Source organism: Neomonachus schauinslandi, chromosome 8 (genome assembly GCF_002201575.2).
Source record: "Neomonachus schauinslandi chromosome 8, ASM220157v2, whole genome shotgun sequence".
In the NCBI taxonomy this organism is placed as follows: Eukaryota; Metazoa; Chordata; class Mammalia; order Carnivora; family Phocidae; genus Neomonachus; species Neomonachus schauinslandi.
Window position 1 is genome coordinate 40,622,572 of NC_058410.1, and position 20,747 is coordinate 40,643,318.

The 20,747-nt window shown below is 36.5% G+C and overlaps 1 protein-coding gene across 2 annotated transcripts in view; it reads right to left on the reverse strand.

Moving 5' to 3' along the window:
* Positions 1-18,690, reverse strand: part of HSF2 (heat shock transcription factor 2) — a 33,038-nt gene extending 14,348 nt beyond the window's left edge. For both annotated transcript variants that reach the window (XM_021693201.2, XM_021693200.2), the window contains exons 1-5: positions 18,499-18,690; positions 5,334-5,442; positions 5,067-5,194; positions 4,148-4,272; positions 2,131-2,206 (exon numbers count right to left, since the gene is read on the reverse strand). In XM_021693201.2, coding sequence (XP_021548876.1) covers positions 2,131-2,206; positions 4,148-4,272; positions 5,067-5,194; positions 5,334-5,442; positions 18,499-18,591 — 531 coding nt within the window. In that variant the 5' untranslated portion in view covers positions 18,592-18,690. The remainder of the gene's footprint in view (positions 1-2,130; positions 2,207-4,147; positions 4,273-5,066; positions 5,195-5,333; positions 5,443-18,498) is intronic.
* Between the last annotated feature and the right edge of the window lie 2,057 nt (positions 18,691-20,747).

Consider the following 20,747-nt stretch of genomic DNA (forward strand, 5'->3'; position numbering starts at 1 on the left):
TTCTTAAAGTGTGGTCCATGGACCAGCAGTATTAGCCCAGGAACATATTAGACACACAAATTCTCAACCCCACTCTGGAATTGCTGAATCTGAAATTCTGAGGACAGGGTCCAGCAATGTATGTTTAGCAAGTCCTCCCGCTGATATTGATGTGAATGTGAGAATCACTGGCTTAGGGTATGCCTTGAAATTTATTGTCATCTTTCTGAAGAAGCTAAAAAGGTGAGGATCATATGGTGAACTATGAAAAGCAGTATATCACTGAGAGGCTATAAATAAAGACCAAAAGGGACTGGAGGACTATTTAGGCTCTTTGAAGAAAAGTCAAACAGCATTAGAGTCATGAAAAGGAAATTAGCCACTAAACTGTTTATTCAAAAGAAAACGTTGACTGACGGCTGATGAAAAGACAAATTTAAGCTTAAAGGTATCTATGAAATAATTTGGCTTCAGTTACTTTTGTTAATTTATAAATGTTACAGAAAAATTCTAAAAACATTAGTGGTTGAATTTATAAGAACATGAAGCACTGGCTAAATTTCTCCTGAAATTTGTTCTACATATTAGTTCTCTTATGACAATTCTGCATCACGCTGTACAAAGCTTCCTTCCTGAAGGAAAAGATAAGACCTCTAACATTTACGGCATCTAACTTCTGGACCTGACAAGTTCTATTAACAGGTACTATTATCCTATCCTGTAACAAGTACCTATACTAGGTAACTCGCATACACTATTCCAACTAATCCAAGGCCAAGGAGTAAAATGACAGACGTATGAAGCAATTCCAGGAATAGAGAAAAGATTATCAGCTATCACTATGCATTATAAAAATCCCTAGAGCTCCACCAAACCACATATATTCAAACTCAAATTTGAACAGACAGAATGTTAGCTTTCATGAAAAACTGAAATGTTATATAAGTATTTTACCAACTTTCTTTGCTTTTAGGAAAAAAATTATATAGTATTATAAGTCAATATTTAACTATAAAACATTGTTTTCTGGAAAAGTTGAGAAGACTTTTTTTAAAATAAAGTACAGGTTTAATAAAGTACACCTATCGTTTTAAATCAGGTATTCTTAACAGGGCTGCATGCTAGAATCAGCTCTGGAAGTTGTGAAAATATATGCACTTGGACTAAACACTTAGAACTGAATTCTACATTCAACCTTCACTTGCATACTGATTTGAAAAGGAAAAAAAAAAAAAAAACCCAGTATATCTATTTTGACTACAGGCCAAAGACTGCAACCATTCATCTCTGTTCTAAGCCTGCTCCACTAGACCCAGATCCTGTCATAACCCTATTTTTAGCTAAAGGCATCTCAGCACAAACCAAGTGAAGTACTCCCACCCTTCCTCCCCCCCACAAAAACCTGTTGCTTAAACTTAAGAGTCTAGTTTACTCATGAGCAAAAAATAGCTGCCTTAATTACTTTTATGTTTCAAGTCTTATTAACATATGAAAGCTGATATGAAAAGACTAAATCACAAGGACACAAGGCAACTGAGAGATTTTCAGTTCCCCCAGTAATTTTCAGCTCAGATACTAAAATCCACAATTTATTTTACAACACACTACTTTAACTGCTTTTCCGTAGAGACTAATAATGGCATACACTGATAACTAATTTTTTTGAACTCATAATTTGGTCAACTGATTTGAAAATTTTAGTCATTTGTCTTCCAAGACCATATCTATGCCTTTTCAAGTAAAAAAAAAAAAAATAGTAAAAACAATAACAACAGACCCACACAGTAAGGCTGTCATTCATAGTAAAAAATGTAAAGAAACTGGTAGTTTTCTTTCTATTATGTTCCTAAAAATAAAGCATCTTTAAAGTTGTTGTATCAGGCTAAAGGTCACTTACTAAAAGCTAATGAGACTCAAGCTGAGAGTACGGAATAACAATATTTAGCTAATGAGAAATGTTTCTTATTAAAAAGAAAATACAACGGTTGACCTAATTTGTTTGATTTCATAGTTTCACTACTATATGTGAACCTAATATATAATATCTAATATATAATAGCTCAATCACTATTCAACAGAGGCTTTTTTGGGTCACAAATGGTACACAAATTAAACAAAGGCAGATTATGGTCATGGGGGAAAAAAGCTTACCTTTCGAATAACTTGTTGCTGTTGTGCGTGTTTTGCTCGTAATTCTGACACCTCCTTCCATAGAGACTCATTCTCACTATGTTATCATTTTTTAAAAAACAAAATAAAATTTAGTCAGAAAGCCAGACCTCAATAACTTTAATTAAGAATACCAGGAACTTTGCTATATATTTTCATGAAATTGGAAAAACTCTGGTTCAATTACATAAAATGACAACTATCTTGATACAACTCCAGAATCATCCCTTCATAACTACAGTACTTTCTACTCATGGCAATATAAACACAAAAATGTAAGACTCATGCCTATATCCATATAGTAGCAGGCAATTTACTTCTCTGACAATGTGGTTCATTACTTCTTGTTTAAAAAATAAACACCTTTCAACTATGGCTACCAAGTAAATTTAGGACTTGCGCTTAGAAAAGAATTCTTGAAGGAAGTGACATTTACCCAGCACTACCTATGCTCCAGGGATTATGCTAAGCATTTTATGTGTATTTCTTATTTAAACTTCTATAAAATCAGTCAAGAAAGGAATTATTTATTTTATAGAGGAGGACAATGAGACCCAAGAATTGAGAGGACTTGCCTAAGATCACACGGATTATTTGTAGTAAGTGTTGAAGTCGATCTAAAAGTCGATCAGGTCCTAAAACTGTCTATCTTAAAATATGTTTCAAACATACGAAAACACTAAAAAAAGTTTTTTTAAAGCATGTCTAAATATATGACAAACCAATAACTTGCCTAGTAATAACAGTTTCTTTTCCTTCATTAACTTTTATTGAAATTGCACTGTTCTGTTATTAAATGTTAGCAGCAACGATAACACTGAGAAGGCATGAAAGATAATTCACCTATTAAATACTTTAATTTTTGCTCTTGTTAATTTCCATAATATCCATCTTCCTCAAGCCAAAGTCTTACAAAAGGGACTTCTGTATCTTACATATAGAAGATCTTGAAAATAAAACTTTAATACTTACTGAATAACTAGGGTGTTTTCTCTGACTCAGATATTGAAAGATAATACTATCATCTGCCTACTAAACATTAAGTAGAATGGTTACCTCTAAAACTTACAGGATGAATCTGGGATCCCATTCCTTAAGGGCTAAACCTGAGATTCAAGGAATTGGGTCAAAGGGCACCTCAGGAGACACAAGATACATACAATAAACTGGCATAAGTGATTACATAAAATATGCAAAATGGGACAGCTTAAAATTAAGCCTTATTCAAAAAGGGAATCAAAGTTCAAGGTTACTCTTTTAATGAAGACACTTAAGACAGCTAAACTAATGTCCCACATTTGAAATGGGAGAGAGAATCCATAAAATAACTACTCTCAAGACCTCAGCCCCTATTAGGATAAGAGAAAATCCCAACTACTTACTAAGAAAAGTACACATCTACTCTGTATACAAGTTGTTACTGTCTCAACTAATGGTGCCGAGAACTGCAATAAAGCAAAAGCATGTTTCTATAATAAAAGTTTTGAATAACACTTTACCACATCTAGGTAAGATAAATACCAAGTAAGGCAAGTCTCTTGCATCCTTTTTCCCTATTTTTTATGTCCTATTTTTTCCTGATAGGCCACATAGAAAAGTTTTATGAAACCACCATAAAGAATATATGAGTAACATATGTAGTGTTTTTTAATGGCTTGTATGCCCTCATGTGTGTGAACATCGTATGAAAGCTAACCTAAGTAGAATCGTATTTTCTACATTGATTTAAAGCTCTATTGTTTCATCAGTGGGACTTGTGCATCAAACTGTTTTAACTGCCCAGATTTATAAATTCTTTTGAATACTGTCAAGAAAATATAATACTGAGCTAAAGTCAAGGGCTACAAATCAAAACTAAAGGGAACCAATACTTAGAGAAAAATGACCTTTTACCTTGGCTTCAACAATGTAATCTAAGTACTTAAAGCACTAACCTTCAACCCCCAACACACACATACCAACCCCTATATTAAGATTATATTTGGAAATAATATTTTACCTTTTTAATTCAGAAAGCCTGGACTCAATAGTTTCTTGTTTTATTTGAACCTTCTGAGCACTGCTTATAATTTTTGTTAAATCTTCCTGACGAATCTTATTTTCTTCTGGTTTTGAAGATGAAACCTTTTGAAAGCAAATTTAGGAAATCAAATACTAAACACCAAGTTTTTAATTCAAAATTTCCCTATTGTGTTTTGTAGCCCATTCAGGAACTCAGATTTAGTTCCAAAAAGCCTAGGACAGGATTCTATAAAAAGAATAAACTTCAACACAGAATAAGAAATAATCTTTTTTTTTTTTTTTAATGTGGAGAAGTTTCCACAAGCAGGAACAACTTAGGGACTTTTTTTCATTCTCTTTCACCAAACTCACTGCAATTTCCCCAAGCCTCTTTATTATCACATTCCACGTTTAATTAAATTTATGCAGTAACAGCTGCACACTAGGCCGTTTTCTTTCATGGCCCATTACTCTTTATCCCCTTTTTGTGGATTTAGTAAAAATATTTTATTTCAGCAAAAGATACCATTCATTAAAAAATGTATTATTAAATGCTTACTATATGCAAGGGACTTATTCTCAGTATCGGATATTCAGCAGTGAACTACAGAAAAAGCCCTCCAAGGGAGTCAACATTCTAACAGGAGCTAATATTTTTTAAGCTAAATTGGAAGGAGTGAGCCATCCCAATATGGATGATTCCTCACCCGCAGTCAGAATGTAAACATTTTCCTTCCCTCTAGGAAAGAAAACATATAAAATAGAAGGAAATAATTAAAGCTTTATTAGTCTAAGTCATCCCAACAGGGAATACCTGTGTATTTCTGTACATTCTTAATTTCAACAGGTGAAATATTGTGTTGGCCAAGTATGCTATATGGTAATGCCTTAAATAAATCACATTAATAATAGCTCACCTTCCTTTTAATGTTCTCCAACAAGTCATCCTGGCCTTGTTTGAAGTAAGGATGCTGAAATTCAACAGGACCATCTCGTTCCTGCTTTACAATTCCGGAGTCAATATGCACAACCTTACGGAAACCATCTGAAAAAGATTAAAAATTTAGATGACTAAAACACACAAAAAGCAAAAAAGTTTCCCTTTTCTTTATCAACCTAATGGGAAAAATGGTTTAATCAGTGGCTGATAACCATACTCCAAATAAACTACTGCCCGTACTCACACATATTCAGTTGCCTCACAAAGCTTGCCATATTATTGTGCTTGAAATATTTGGGAAGAATTTCTTTTGCAAATCTTTGTTCATCCAAAACCAGAAAACTCTGGCCATTCTGAAAAAGAGAGAAAAAGTCAACTGAAGTCTTCTTAGGTGATACAATATGAACCCTAAAACTGGGCAGTCTTTCCATGATACTTTTAGATCCACATTTTATTCCTATTAACAGCAACAAGAAACAAACTATAATTAACTGCCAAACTGTAATTAAACTTTTTGATGTCAACCTCAGAAGTTCAGAAGTATGTCTAAAACCAAAAGCTGCATCATACACTATGGTGAAATATTAGAATTTCCATTAAATCAGAAACAAGAAAAGAAATACTGTAAGTAAGCAACATAATTAATTTAACACTGTTTTAAAACCAATGCAATTAGACAAAAATAGACAAAATTTAAGAGGAAGTTATATTTATCATTATTTGCAACAGACATATCTTTGCACAATCAACTGAAAAACTGTAAAAAAAAAAGTTTCAATAAAATATCAGGTTAATAATTAACATTTAAAGTCACTAGTGTTTTTCCTATAAAAAAAAAATTTGAAACTTACTATAATACAGTATCAAAACAGCATGGTACTGGCATAAACACAGAGAGACAGACCAATGGAACAGAATAAAGAACCGCCAAATACACCCTTAAATAGAAGGTCCAAAGATTTTTGACAAGAGTACCAAGACCATTCAAAGGGGAAAGGAGAGTTTTCAACAAACAATGCTGGGAAAAATGGATTCTCACATGCAAAAGAACAAAATTTACCTTACACCATATATAAAAATTAATTCAAAATGGATCAAAGACCTAAACGTAAATGCTAAAATTATAAAAATAGTAGAAGAAAACATAAGGAGGAAAAGCTTCATGACACTGGATTTGGCAATGATTTCTTCGTTAACATCAAAGGCACAGGCAACAAAAGCAAAAACAGACCACGACGACGGATGCTACCTCAAACTTAAAAACTTGTGCAAAGAACACTATCAATAGAGTGAAAAGGCAACCCACAGAATCAGAGAAAATATTTGCAAACTGTTTAACTGATAAGGGGTTAATATCCATAATAAAGAACTTCTACAACTCAACAACAAAAAAGAAACAACCCAATAAGTAATGGGCAAAGGACTTAAACATTTTTCCAAAGAACATATACAAATGGCTAATAAACGCATTAAAAATGCCTAACATATCACTAACCATTAGGGAAATGAAAACCAAAACCACAATCACCACTTCATACCCCTTAGGATGGGAATTATTTTTTAAAAACACCAAATAAATTGAAAATAAGTGTTGGAGGAATTGGAGAAATTAGAACATTGCTGGTGGAAATGTAAAAAATAGTGCAGCTGCTATGGAAAACAGTATGGTGGTTCCTCAAAAAACTAAACACGGAATTACTATATAATCCTGCAATTCTATTTCTATGTATAATCCCAGAGAACTGGGCAGGTACTCAAAAAGATATTTGTATACCTATGTTCATAGTAGCATTATCTGCAATAGTCAAAAAGTGGAAGCAACACAAATGTCCACTGACAGATGAACAGATAAACAAAATTTGGAATATACACACAATGAGTACCCAACCTTAAAAAGAAAGGAAATTCTGTCAGGTGCTACAACATGGATGAACTTTAAAGACATTATGCTAGGTGAAATACACTAGCCACAAAAGGACAAATACTGCACTATTCTACTTATATGAGGTATTTAGAATAGTCTAATTCACAGAGACAGAAACAGAATGGTTATTAGGGGCTAGGAGGAAGGAGGACTTGGAAGCTATTGTCTAATGAGTATGAGGGTTCAGTACAGAAAGGTGAAAAACATTTTGGAGAGAGATGGTAGCGATGGCTGCATAATAATGTAAATGTACCTAATGCCACTGAACTGTATACTTAAAACTGGGTAAAATGGTTAATTTTATGTTAGGCATATTTTACCATAACAATTTAAAACTAAAGTAGAATAAAAGATTCCAATAATAGAAAAAATATCACATATCTAAAGATAAATCTTAAAAATATACAGGACATTTAAGAGAATATTAAACTATAGAGGGACAAATATAGCACTGTAAAGCTGTCAATTCTAATTAACCAATATATTTGCAATAAATTCTCAATCAAAAAAATTTCTGGACAGGAGGTGAAGAGATGCTAATACAACCAAATATTAGGGATCAAGTGTAGTATCTGTTCTTATCAGTTTAAAGCTCACTTGTAAAATAAGTATGTAACAATAGGCAAGAAAATACTAAAAACAATGAAAAAAGAGGTGTTAACCCTATCCTATAAAAGTGGTAAAATTATAGTGTTTACAAAGTTTCGTACTAAAGAAGGGATAGTAAAAAATAAATAAATAGATTAGAGAGACAGAAGCAGCAGCAAATCTATTTGAGAATTTTTAACAGGTAATAAGTACATGTAACATTCAAATCAGGGGGGAAAATGAGGAGAAAAAAGATTATTAGTTCATGAACTCTCCATTTGGAAAGCAAAAAGCAAAAGCTCAATGCTAACTCACTGCTCAATCACTCTTTACAACCGACCTAGAAGTCATACTGGTAAGTGGTAAGAATTTATATTTATTCATGGAAGCTGCTAGCTGCCTACCCTATTTCCAAATTCCTCTACTTACCTTTTTTATTTTTGTTATTTTAAAACTAAAATAGCGTATTTTAAAGGTGTACAGCATGATTTAATATATTTACATAAAGGACTACTACAGTCAAGCTAATTAACATTCCATCTCCATCAAGCTAAAAAGCTTCTGTAGAGCAAAGAAAACAACAAAATAAAAAGAAAACCTAACAGAATAAGACTATTTGCAAGCAATATATCGAATAAGGGATTAATAATCCAAATATGTAAGGAACACATACAACTCAACAGCCAGGAAAAAAAAAAAAAAAAAAAGACACCGATTAAAAAAGAACCCAAATATGGGGCGCCTGGGTGGCTCAGTTGGTTAAGCGACTGCCTTCAGCTCAGGTCATGGTCCCAGAGTTCTGGGATCAAGCCCCGCATCGGGCTCCCTGCTCGGCGGGAAGCCTGCTTCTCTCTCTCCCACTCCCCCTGCTTGTGTTCCCTCTCACTGTCTCTCCCTCTCTCTCTGTCAAATAAATAAATAAAATCTTTAAAAAAAAGAACCCAAATAGACATTTTTCCAAAGATACAGAAATGGCCAACAGGTGTATGAAAAGGTGCTCAACATCACTAATCATCAGGGAAATGGAAATCAAAACCACAATGAGGTACCCACTTCATATCTGTTAGGATGGCAATTATTAAAAAAATTAAAAATAACAAGTGTTGGCGAGGATGTAGGGAAAAGGGAACTTTCATATACTATTTGTGGTAATGTAAATCAGTATAGCCCTTACGGAAAACAGCATGAAGGTTCCTCAAAAAAATAAAAAATAGAACTACCACATGATCCAGCTACCCCTTTCTTGGGTATACATCCAAAGGAAATGAAATCAGTATTTCACAGAGGTATCTATGCTCCCATGTTCACTGCAGCATGATTCACAAGAGCCAAGATATGAAAACAACCTAAGTGTCCCTCAATGGAAGAATAAAGAAACTGTGATACACAAACACACAATGGAACATCATTTAGCCTTAAAAACAAAGAGATCCATTTGCAAAAACTTTCTTACTAACAGAACCACAATTCTGTTTGATGCTGCAACTACATTTCTCAGTCCCCCTAACAGAGGCAGCCGAAAACACACCTGGCAATTAAGATATAAATAGAATGGACTGAGTAGGGCTTCCAGAAAAGCTTCTAAAAGGGTAAAGATCCAAATTTCAAACCCCTATATCCCATATCCCTACTTGGAACTTGAAGCTAATGAGTAGAACTTCAACCACCACTGATGTGGAGAAACTAAGTATGGCTGAAAAGACCAAAACATATCTTCAGACTTAAAAAGAAAATACATCTCTATTCTATTTAAACCATTGTTTGGATTTTTTTTTTTTTTTTAAGATTTTATTATTTTACAGAGAGAAAGAGAGAGAACAAGCAGGGGGAGCAGCAGGCAGAAGGAGAAGCAGACTCCCTGCTGAGCAGGGAGCCCGATGCAATACGTGGCCTGATCCCAGGGTCCCCACATCATGACCTGAGCCAAAGGCAGATGATTAACCAACTGAGCCACGCAGGTGCCCCTATTGTTTGGAATTCTATTATTTGTGTCTGAAACTAAACCTAACTCAGAGTTATTACAAAAATTCAATTAAGTCAATTAACATAAAAATATTTTAAATATTTATGACAACTGTATTAATTAAAAATTTTTAACAAATCAGTAAGATGAAAAACCCAATGTAAAATTTAGAAGAGGCCCAATCTCATTATAATTGAATGTACAGAAAAAAAACAAAAACAAATAACGATTTTCACTTATTTAGGCTGGAAAAATTTTAAAAGTCTGATGATAATCAGAGTTGGTTAGTAGGTAATAACTATTAAAATTTAAAATGCATGTTTTTCCTATCTTAAAAAAAACCGTCCCTTTATCTTACTTCCCTCTCAATCTACCCACCCCATTTGTCTTTTCCTTCGCTGCAAAATTTAACAAATATTTCAAAGCCCCCTTCTCTAATTTAGTACCATCTACATATTCTTGCTAAAAATTGGGTTTCGTTCTCCCTCAGTCTACTCAAACCGTTTTTCTCTAAAATGTCAAATGCCAAATTCAATGCCTTCTTTTCAGTCCTCATCTTCCCACACCTCTCTGTGGCATTTCATTTGGCACTACTGACAATCCCCTCCTTAAATACTGTTTTGGCTCTGAAACTATATACTATTGGGTCTCTTTCTCATATTTTCTTCCAATTGTATTCATCTATTAAGAGGTAGTGTTTTTTAGATTTCTATCCTTGATCATGACACCTTATACTCTCTTTCCTTAGGCAATCTCATCCACACCAGTGTATCTAACTACTGACTGTATTACGTATGATGATTTATTATCTATGATCACATCTACAACTCTGCCCTGACCATCGCAAATTTCACATTTAAATTTTTCAATTGTTAACATTTTTACATGTTATTTAATTCACTATGTTCTCAACTATTGCCTATTTCAAATCCACCTTCCTACTCACCAAAGTCAACTTTTTTCCTGTATCCTCTCTCCTGGCATGCCCGTCTCCCCTCTAACTATGACACCAACAAGAAAAAGATAAATTTAAAAAACTCTCAATTTTAACAGCTGATAACTTAAGGGGGAAATATGAAAAAATTCCTTTTAAAAATAAGGAAAAGGGATCCCATGATCACTACTTCAATTTGACACCCTGAGGGCTTAGCCACTGCAGAAAAAAAAAAAAAAAAGGTATCAAGTTCTGAAAGAACAGAACTATCATTCACAAATGCACGGATGTACACTTAGACACCCCAAATCAGTAAAATGATTGGTTCACTGCTTTATCATCAACATACAAATGTTATTTGTATTTCTAACTACCAGCTACAGCCAGAAATGTGATTTTAACTAACGGACACCACTTACAACATCTTAAGATACCTAGGAAGAAAATCTAACAAACATGCAAGACCTAATTACCAAAAAAATATAAAACTTTGTTAAACAAAATGAATTTAAAAACATGCCTCATTTATGGGAATATTCAACATCATAAAGACATCCATTTTCCCTAATCTGATTTATAATTTCAATGCAATTCCAATTAAAATCCCAGTGTTTTTTTAATGGAATTTGATTTTAAAACATATACAGAAGAGCAAAGACCAACAATAGTCAAGGTATTCCTGAAGGATAAGCTGTCCTCCCAAAAGCAAGACATTATAAAGCTGCAGTAATTAGGACATACGATAAGGGCAAAAAAAACAAAAACAAAACTGTTCAGTGGAATGCAATAGAGAACCTAGAAACAAAAATCGAAACATCTACCTGTAATTTTGCTATAAGACAGAGGGAGCAATACACATCACCATGTAAAGAAGGAAGCATTCAATGAAGGAGCTAGGACAACTGAATATTTATATGGAAAACAATGAAACTGGATTCCTCACACCACACACAAAAATCAATTCCAGATGAATTAAAGACTTACACATAAAATGCAAACTTTTAAAACTTTCAGAAAAAAAAAGAAGAGAAATAGAAAAGTATTTTTCTCTCCCTGGGGAAGAGGTAAGAAAAAACATCCTGAAGAAACAAAAAGCATGAACAAAAAAGATGAATATATTATACTAAAATTAAAAACTTGTATTAATCAAAAGGAAAAGGTAAGTCTCAAACTGGGAGAAGACATAAGCAATACACAGACCCAAAGAACGGATATACAGAATATAAAAGGAATTCCTACAAATATTAAAAGACAAAGCCACCCAATAGAAAAATGGCCAAATATTTCATAGAATAGGAAACACATATGGCGAATAAATACGAAAAGCTGTTTGAACACATTACTAATCAGGGAAATATAAATTAACACCTCATTGAGATAATACTTTACATCTACTAGATTGGTAAAAAATTAAGAAGAATGATAATATCAAGTTTTGAAGATGTGGATTAATGGAAAATCTCATGCTTGGCTAACAGGAGTATAAAATCATTTAATCTCTTTGGAAAACAATTTGAACTATCTTCAGGCTGAACAGTTCATACCCTATTTTCCAGCAAGTCCAATCTTCACTGTAAGTATATAGACCTTAAATTCCTGCTTATATACACCAGGAGAAGTATATAAGAATATTCGTAACAGCAGCTGACACAGTTTATCATCTTCTATTTTTTGAACCATTTTTTTCCATTAACTTCTATGACCTCACTCCCCTCTTTTTCCTCCTGTTGCATTGTTTCTTCTCAGTCTCCTTTGCTAGCTTTTTCTTATTCTCATATGCCCTCTAAAAATCAGACTGGCCTGTCTTTCAGCTTATTCTATCTTCATTTGTCTCCCTAGATGATCTCATCCAGTCCCATGGCTTTACCACTCATAAGCTCCAAACTCCACCCTGAATGCCAGTGTCTTATATGCAAACATCCTGTTCAACATTTCCACTTGGATGTCTTGGGAGTGTAGAAGTCATTCAGGCTGTTCAAAAATATTCCTGTTCTCCTTCCTAGCACTGAACTTCCCCACTTCCTCTGAAATTAGGCATGGTCATTTGACCAAGTGTGGTCAATGAAACGTAAGCTAAACAAAACAATTTTCAAGTAGCACTACTGTCCACTGTAATCTCAAAGTTAATATAGGCCAAACAATCTCCACCTGCATTTCTCTGAATACTCCCCCATCTGAGCAAATGGTGTCATCATTTATTTTGTTGTTCAGGCCAAATCTGAGTCATTCTTAATTCTTCTCTGTCTTTCCTGCAACTCCAGACAATTTATTAGTAAGTTCTACTGCTTTACCTTTAAAGTAAATATCAAATCCAACAACTTTTCATCATCTCCATTGCAAATACACTAGTCTCAGCCACACTATTTTCAATAACATAGTGGAAAACTGTGATAATCTACAAACTAGTTCCCTAGATTTCCAGTCTCCTTACCACACAGCCCTAAGGCCCTACACCATCTGCTCCTGCCTACTCTGACCTCAATCTTACATTCTCCAGATACTCTAACCACATGGGCCTTCCCCAATCACATGAACATGCCATGTTCAAGGCCTTTACATTTGCCATCCCCCTTTGCCTGGCCCATCCTTTCAAATTGTTCAGATCTCTGCTCAAACATCTCCTCAGAGAGGCTTTCCTTATCACTCTACCTAAAATACCCACAAATCCCAGTCATTTTATGTGCTAGTTCATCAATTTATTGCTCCAAATTCATTCCTCATTGTCTGCTTTGCAAATATAGAGCTGGGTCCCTTAAATATCTTTTTCTAGATGGCATGGTGATAAGCTTTGTCAACAGAAGACACTAGAGAGATATTACAAGAGAAGGGAGTTCTCCTTCCTATTTCCTGGTTCTTTAACAATGGCCAGGTTCCTACAGTGCAGGCAGGTTCTCCAGCACCTAGCTCTTGCAGTACGGAAGGTCAGCAGCGCAAGGCCAACATTCTCTCTCCCTTTGGAAGTTTCAAATCAGAGTATATCTGACAAGACATGTCCCCATGAACAACTATCAAGGGTGCTCTAGAAAAAGGGCTGATAAACCTTTTCTTAAGGCATTAGACAGTAAATACTTTGGGCTTGCAGATCATAAGGTCATAATACTGCCATTGTAGCAAGAAAGCAATTATAAACAATATGTAAATAGATTGCGCATTTATTTACTTATTTTAAACTTTATTTACAGAACAGATGACTTGCCCCTGGGCCATGGTTTGCCAATCACTGCCTTAGAAGGTATATTTCTCCACAAGCTCTGAAGGATGAACTTCCATAAGTTCCACCAGTGTGGCACCAGTGCCTTCTTTGCCATTAAGTGAGATGTGATCATACTTTTTATAACTGCCAGTCGTATCTATATTCTTTAAGGTTTTTACTCCAATCCCCCGATATAGTAATTCTACTAAACTTTCCTTGTTTAAATGTTTAAAAACAGTTCTTTCCTTCTTTTACACTATGTGACATCTGTCTCCTAATTGGACCCTGATCTCTTTACCCTGCTTTATTTTCTTTATGGTACTAACCACTAACTGAAATTATATTATCTGTGTTTGCTTACTTTTTAATTACCAGTGTCCTCCTCTAGAATATGAGCTCTATGAAGCCACTCTGTTCACTACTGAATGAATTCCTAGTACCTAGGACACAACATATTCATGATAAATACCTGTGAGTGATCAAATAAATGAACTGTTGGCCACAGTGCACCAAAATATCTTTTTAGAAGTTCAACTCTTGAATTATATCAAATGAAATGATGAATGCCCCTTGCTTATATCTGCATGTGCTCTCCCTCTCATACAACCCCCATTCACTCATATTCTGTGTCTCTGCTTATAGTATTCCTTCAGTCTCCACTCTAAAATTAGTAGATAACCTCTGAGTGCAAAAATTCCACCTTACTGCCATTTAAACCTGTGAGGCTCAAGCAATACAATACAGAACTCTCCCAACACATTCCAAAAGGAGCAGAAAGCCACTACTGAGTGAGGTGGGAGAGATGGGTAGCTTCTTTTTAGGTTTTACCCATAAAGGTTGGCAAGCTTCCAAATAGTAACAGTTGTTACTGCTTGAACTGGTAGTAAGTTAAAAACATCCAAAATAATCTTACTAATAATTTTTCAGTCCCATTACTTTAAAACATTTTTCATAATAGAAATTTGTAACTTTTTTTAAAACAGTCCATAACTTCTTAATGTTCACCAATCATTCTTTCTGAGTCTCTCATTCTCTCTTATGTATACAAATAAAAAATACTAGTCGTCAATGAATCTTTCAACATTTCTGTAGGCTCATCTAAGGTGGATTTTACTCCTATTCTGCCACAGTTGTGGCTTGTTTTTACTTGAGAATAGTGTAATAATGCAATGGTTGCTGGGAAGTTCAAAATGATACCAAATACCAAGTTCTGGATGCTCAAATTCATCCAGAATAGCTAGCTATTAGATAGCACTAGCACTAGACCAATACGGTTTTGCTCCATTTCCTTCTTATTTCCTGATTTGTCTCTGCTGATTTCAGAGGGATGGAGAAATAGAAAATGTCAAAGGGCATAAAAAGGTGGACCAGATAGGTATGAGGTCTTTTTTTTTTTTTAAGATTTTATATATTTATTTGTCCGAGAGAGAGAGAACATGGGCAGGGGGAGCGGCCAGCAGAGGGAGAAGCAGGCTCCCCACTGAGCAAGGAGCCTGATGTGGGACTCAATCCCAGGACCCTGGGATCATGACCTGAGCCAAAGGCAGCTGCTTAACCGACTGAACCACCCAGGCATCCCCCTTTTTTTTTTTAAGTAGGCCCCACGCCCAGGATGGAGTTCAGTGTGCAGCTTGAACTCACAACCCTAAGATGAAGACCTGAACTGAGATCAAGAGTTGGATGCTTAACCGACTGAGCCACCCAGGCAGCCAGTATGAGGTCTTTAGTGGAAATCATTTCTTGGTCTTCTCAAACAATCTGAAGAACAGAGACAAAGGTAATAACACTAACAAAACAATGACCTCCAGTTCTTTCCTGCTTTTGTAACTACTTAACTTCAACATACACTATCAAATTTCAGTTAACAGTAAAGGCTGTTCCTCACTATCAATGGCAAGAACTTCCAACTTCCACAACCTCTTGTTCCTGAATATCAGGTTTCTGCAGTTGCTTCCAAGTTAAACCGGTACCTTCTGTTTAGGACTCGGTTACACTTAAAACAGCTTTAGGTAGTCCAACAGTATTATCTCTGTCCCTGATTCTGGCAACTGACTGCCTACCAGAGCCAAAGTAGCTATAGGAAATGTAAAAACAAAAAGGAAAGAAAAAGAAACTTTTCAGGGGAGAATATGGGAAAAAAATAAAATATGTACAAATGTTTTAAAGACACTCTGGATCTAAAGACATTTCTGTTGTTTGAATCAATAACATATTTAGTATAATTTTGATTGCTCAGAATATTACATTTCTATAATCATGAAAATGGGGGTGTTATTTCATTTTTCTTCATTTTTGTCATACTACAAGTTTCAAGAAAAACTAGTCATATAAGTAAGTCTTGAGGAATATTAAGCCAAGCTTTTCAAACTGCAGTTGGTTTTTTCCCCTTACCCTACACTCAAGCTAGAGGAGTAAATTATTTTCCACAAGTGGAAAAAAAAAAAAAAATTGCATAAAAGATTGCCTGGTTTCCAAAACATCTGCTGCTTCTAAAAGGTCTTAATATGATTTTCACTCAGATAGTATAAATGCTAAATTACCTCGACAGAAATTCAGCAAAATCTATTTGAAGGAAACCAGAAACAACCATAAATAGCAACTTCTAAAAGATGACAGTAACTTGCTTTGTTTTTTCCATTTAACATCATTGTTTAATATTTAGAGTTTTACCTTTCATTTCATTGTTAACACTGCTTTTGGAAAAATCTGTGGGAAAGTAATAGAGACAGACTTCCTAAGCAACCAAGCTAAGCCCTAGACAACATTAATCCAGAATTGTTCACAGACTTGCAAAAGGGTAACATTTTGATATAACACTAAATATTGTACCATCCTATATTAAGTGAAGTGCTGACGAGGGAAGACTGATCTGGGAGGTCTGAAATTTACGTTAACATGAGTCCCACCTCCAATAATGGCTAGCTTTGTAATTATGGATAAGAAATCTAACCTAAGCCTCAAATCCTCATCTATACAATGATGAGGCTAAAGTGGATTATCTCTAAGATTCTTTTCAGGCATAATTCTTTATCATTCCCACCATTTCCATTACATATTCTAAGGATTTCATTGATTCATCAGACATTTATTAAATACCTACTGTGTCCTTGGCACAGGCATGGTATCTGCCCTCAATGAAGTTATATTTCAACTGTCCCATTATGTAGTAGAAAATGAGTAAAACATAAGCTTAGACTTAATAATAGGATAAAAAAGAATTATTTTTAAATGGCCATACAAGCCAAAAAGGTATAATAAAATCAGCTTGGGTGGGGGAGAGACTCTCAGTCCAATCTCTAATATGAATACAAGGCTGAGTAACAGCAGACTGTGCTGATCCATCCCTGTCAACTTTTAATCCTTCTGACTGATGAAAAGCATGAGACATCTGTTTATTTTTAAGTGTATGCTGGCGGCTGGCTTATTTTCACTTTTCTTTGTACAACTGTACAGAATTCATCAAACGCTTAATACACACCATCCAGCTGATGATACTGACCTTCAAGAAAATTAAGTCCTAGGAGGGGTATAAAAAAATGAACAAATTACAGTAATATGAGAAAGAATATGGTGTTACAGTTGCCGAAAACTTCATGTACTCAATACAGTGCTCCCTCTTAAGATAAAAGTAAGTAAAACTAGAGCTCCTACAATAGGAAAGGAAACGAAAAGAAAGGGAGAAAGCGAGGAGGTAACATTTACTCAGCACTTAACAGGTGCCAGGCACTGTGAGGGTAGTTTTCACTTACTCTTCCCCAGCCCTCTAAACAAGAAAATATCCCAAACAGATGATCATCTACAGTAAGAAAAATCCACCCCACTTCACAAAATGATTCCAACAGCCTGAGAGTGCATTTGAATGCAAATGCACTGTTTATGTAATAATCATTCTGCTTAGAATCTTAGTATTTGGAACTAGAGGAGTCTTGGATCACCCAGGCAACCCATTCATCTTAAGGACGATGAAACTCAGGGGAGACAAGATAAGGAGCTTGACTGAAGTCATCCCTGTTTAGTGGCAGAGCTGGGATCAAACCAATAATCAAGGCATCATATACCACTCTCCCAGCAACTGTTTAGTGAAATTTAGTGATTCATTTTAGCTTCTAAGTTACTGAACACCTATTAGAGCACTTATATTAAAATAATCATAAAAATCCGTTTCTACAAATGGCTCAGCATTTCCAAAGAATGATGTATCATATTCTACATAAAATTTCGAAACCTATTGATAACCAGTAACCTGCGTTTACTGCGTTTGAACATTTGCCTATATTCCTGACTGCTCTCCTCATAAAGATTCAGGTGCAAAGCGGAGTGTATTTTTTAGAGAGAATCAGGTCGCTGAGGTAAAGGTTTCCCAGACAAACCCCCGCGCCCAGGGCTGCCTATGCACTCAGTGATTCGTAAGCCGCGAGCCCGGAGGGAGGACGAAGAATGAGTGTGCAGTAACGTGGCTCCCCGTGCCCTCGGCTCGTCGGCCGCCTTCGTCCTGCCGGGCCGGTTCCGAACGCCGACGGGGCCGGACCGTTACGGGGCCTCCGGGGCCGCGGGGCCCGGTGCGGACCGCCCCTCCCCCACCGCGGCCTGAGCCAGCGGCGCTGGCCGGGACCCCCGCGGCTCCCCGCGCGAACAATACAAGGAGTCCCTAGCGAGCCTGAACGCCGGGGCCCGCGCCACCCCGCCACCCCGCGCCGCGGGCCTCGCAGAAGGCATCAAGTCGCAGGCCGCGAGAGACAACCCCACGGGAGGGAGAGAGAAGGCGGTTAGTCAGGGGGTTCGGAGGCCGCCGTGCCCTCACCCGTACCTGACTCCAGGTGATGAACTCGTTAGTGTGGGTTTCCTCCACAAGCGTCCACAGCTTGCTGAGGAAAGCCGGCACGTTCGAACTCTGCTTCATTGTTAACGACACGCAGGGATTCCAAATTCTACACCCGAACACGGCGGCGGCGGTGGCGGCGGCGCTGGCGGCGGCGGCGGCGGCGGCGGCGGCAGCTGCTGCTCCGGGAGAACGCCCACAACGCAGGCGCAGCAGCAATCGGGCCCCGCCCCCCCAGGCTCGCCGAGCGCGCAGCGAGGCGGGGTGGACCGGCGGCCGCACATGATGGACAAGTCTCGGCGTTCGGCCCGTGCGCGCTCGTCCCGCGCTGGTTCCGTTTCCGACCAATCCCAGGCGCGGACCGCACGACAAAGAGAAGCGATAGGATGCTGCGACGAGGTGGGGGTGGGAGCAAAGGGGGCGCTGCCTTCTCATTCGTCTTTTATACAGGAGCCGTCACTGTAGCGGACCTTAGGCTTAGTGGACAGTGTTTGGTTGTTTCACGTGGAAACGGCTTTGGGTTTCTGAGCTGTGGCTGGGAGGCTACAGAAAGTCCTCAGGGGTATTTCAGCCATCAGTTTGGCAGGCAAAGTGTGGTTTGGGCCAGTCAGGAGGAAGTATAATAATTCACATGGAGGGTGGGAGGAGGGTAGGGAAGCAGCTTTCAAACATGATGCTAGGCCCCAATTTGAAACTGTCTTAAAAATAGTAAACCCTGCCCTTAAATTTTCATTAGGAGAAAATGGTTCCATTAAAATACGTTTATCAAAAAGAGGAATTTAAATATTAACTCACTCTTAATTAAGTATGTACTACAGTGAACCAGGAACGGCAATAGGCACCTTACACGCTGTTTTTAATTCAACAGTGAACGCCAACTGTATGCCTAGCATAGAAAGACATAGTTTCACTTGCACTCTTTTAATAAATTAAAAAAATTATTTGTGCATATACTTAACAAGTATATTCTTGTTTCCCAGAGATTGTCTGATATAGTGGGGGGAAAAAATTGGACAAGGAGTCAGCATATCTGAATTTAAACCCAGCTTCAAGGACACTTCAGTGGATATTAAATTACACTGGTTCTGTGTAATTTAGAGTAATCCCTTATTCTGTCTGTGTAATCCCTTCCCTATTTCCTCATTGGGAATAAGACTATCCCTCTTTTTACCCATGTAAGATAATATTAATAGGTGTAGCAATATAAAATATTGTACAAAATTAAACTTTTATTTTTTGCAAAAGTCAGCATGTGAATACAAGAATTTACAAAGAAGTCAGAGATAACATTTTATACAAAATTCACCACAGGATTGGTTTATTTCCTGGGTGCATGTAAAATAATAAATAAAAAAATTAAATACAGGCAATTTCCAGTGAGCAAATATTTATTGAATAGTGACTTTGTGTTCAGCCCTCGTCTGCTTGCTGAAGCAAAATCAGATATATGGCAGGATACATCCAATATATATGCATTGAAGAACTAATATTTGAGAGCACTTATATATGTCTAGGGTTTTATATATATTATCTCTTCTAATTCTCACAACAACCCAACAAAGCTGATCTTATCATCCCATTTTTCCAGTGAAGATTCTGAGGCCCAAAAGTGAATTAATTTACCTGTAATGCAGCTAGTAAATGAGAGAGGGAATTTACACCCAGGGTTTATTAAGCTCAAAAGCCTGTGCTCTTTCCATTGCGTGATGATGACACCACCTCAATGTTTAAGATGTTTATATTCTAACTCGAGAAACAAGATAAACACAATGACCAGCAATTATTAATTTTTTTAGAAAAAGCTAAATTGACGCATTAAAAATACTAGGAAAGTTTAGAAAGGGTTAAGTAAATTAAGGTAGTAAGAGAAGACATCTTGGAGGATGGTGACCTTAAGTTGGGTCTTGAAGTACAGTTGCATTGGGATAGCTGAAAGGAAGACAACAGTGAGCAGAAATGGGAGGCTAATGAGCATGATCTGTCTATGGAGGGTAACAGCTCAGAAGGTAGGATTGGTAGTGTCTGAGGGGAAAATATGGCCTACTTTCATGGCATTGTATTATTTCCATCTAAAAAAAAAAAAAAGATGTGTTTAGATACAAGGAGAAACTACTCTTTGGGCATTGGACCTGTGCAGTTGTAGGTTCTTGAGTTAGTAGGGCTCTGTACCTCAAATGCTTGGTTTAACTGCTCTTCTGTCACTGTCTTGAAATTCTTCATTTTTTAACAAGGCACCC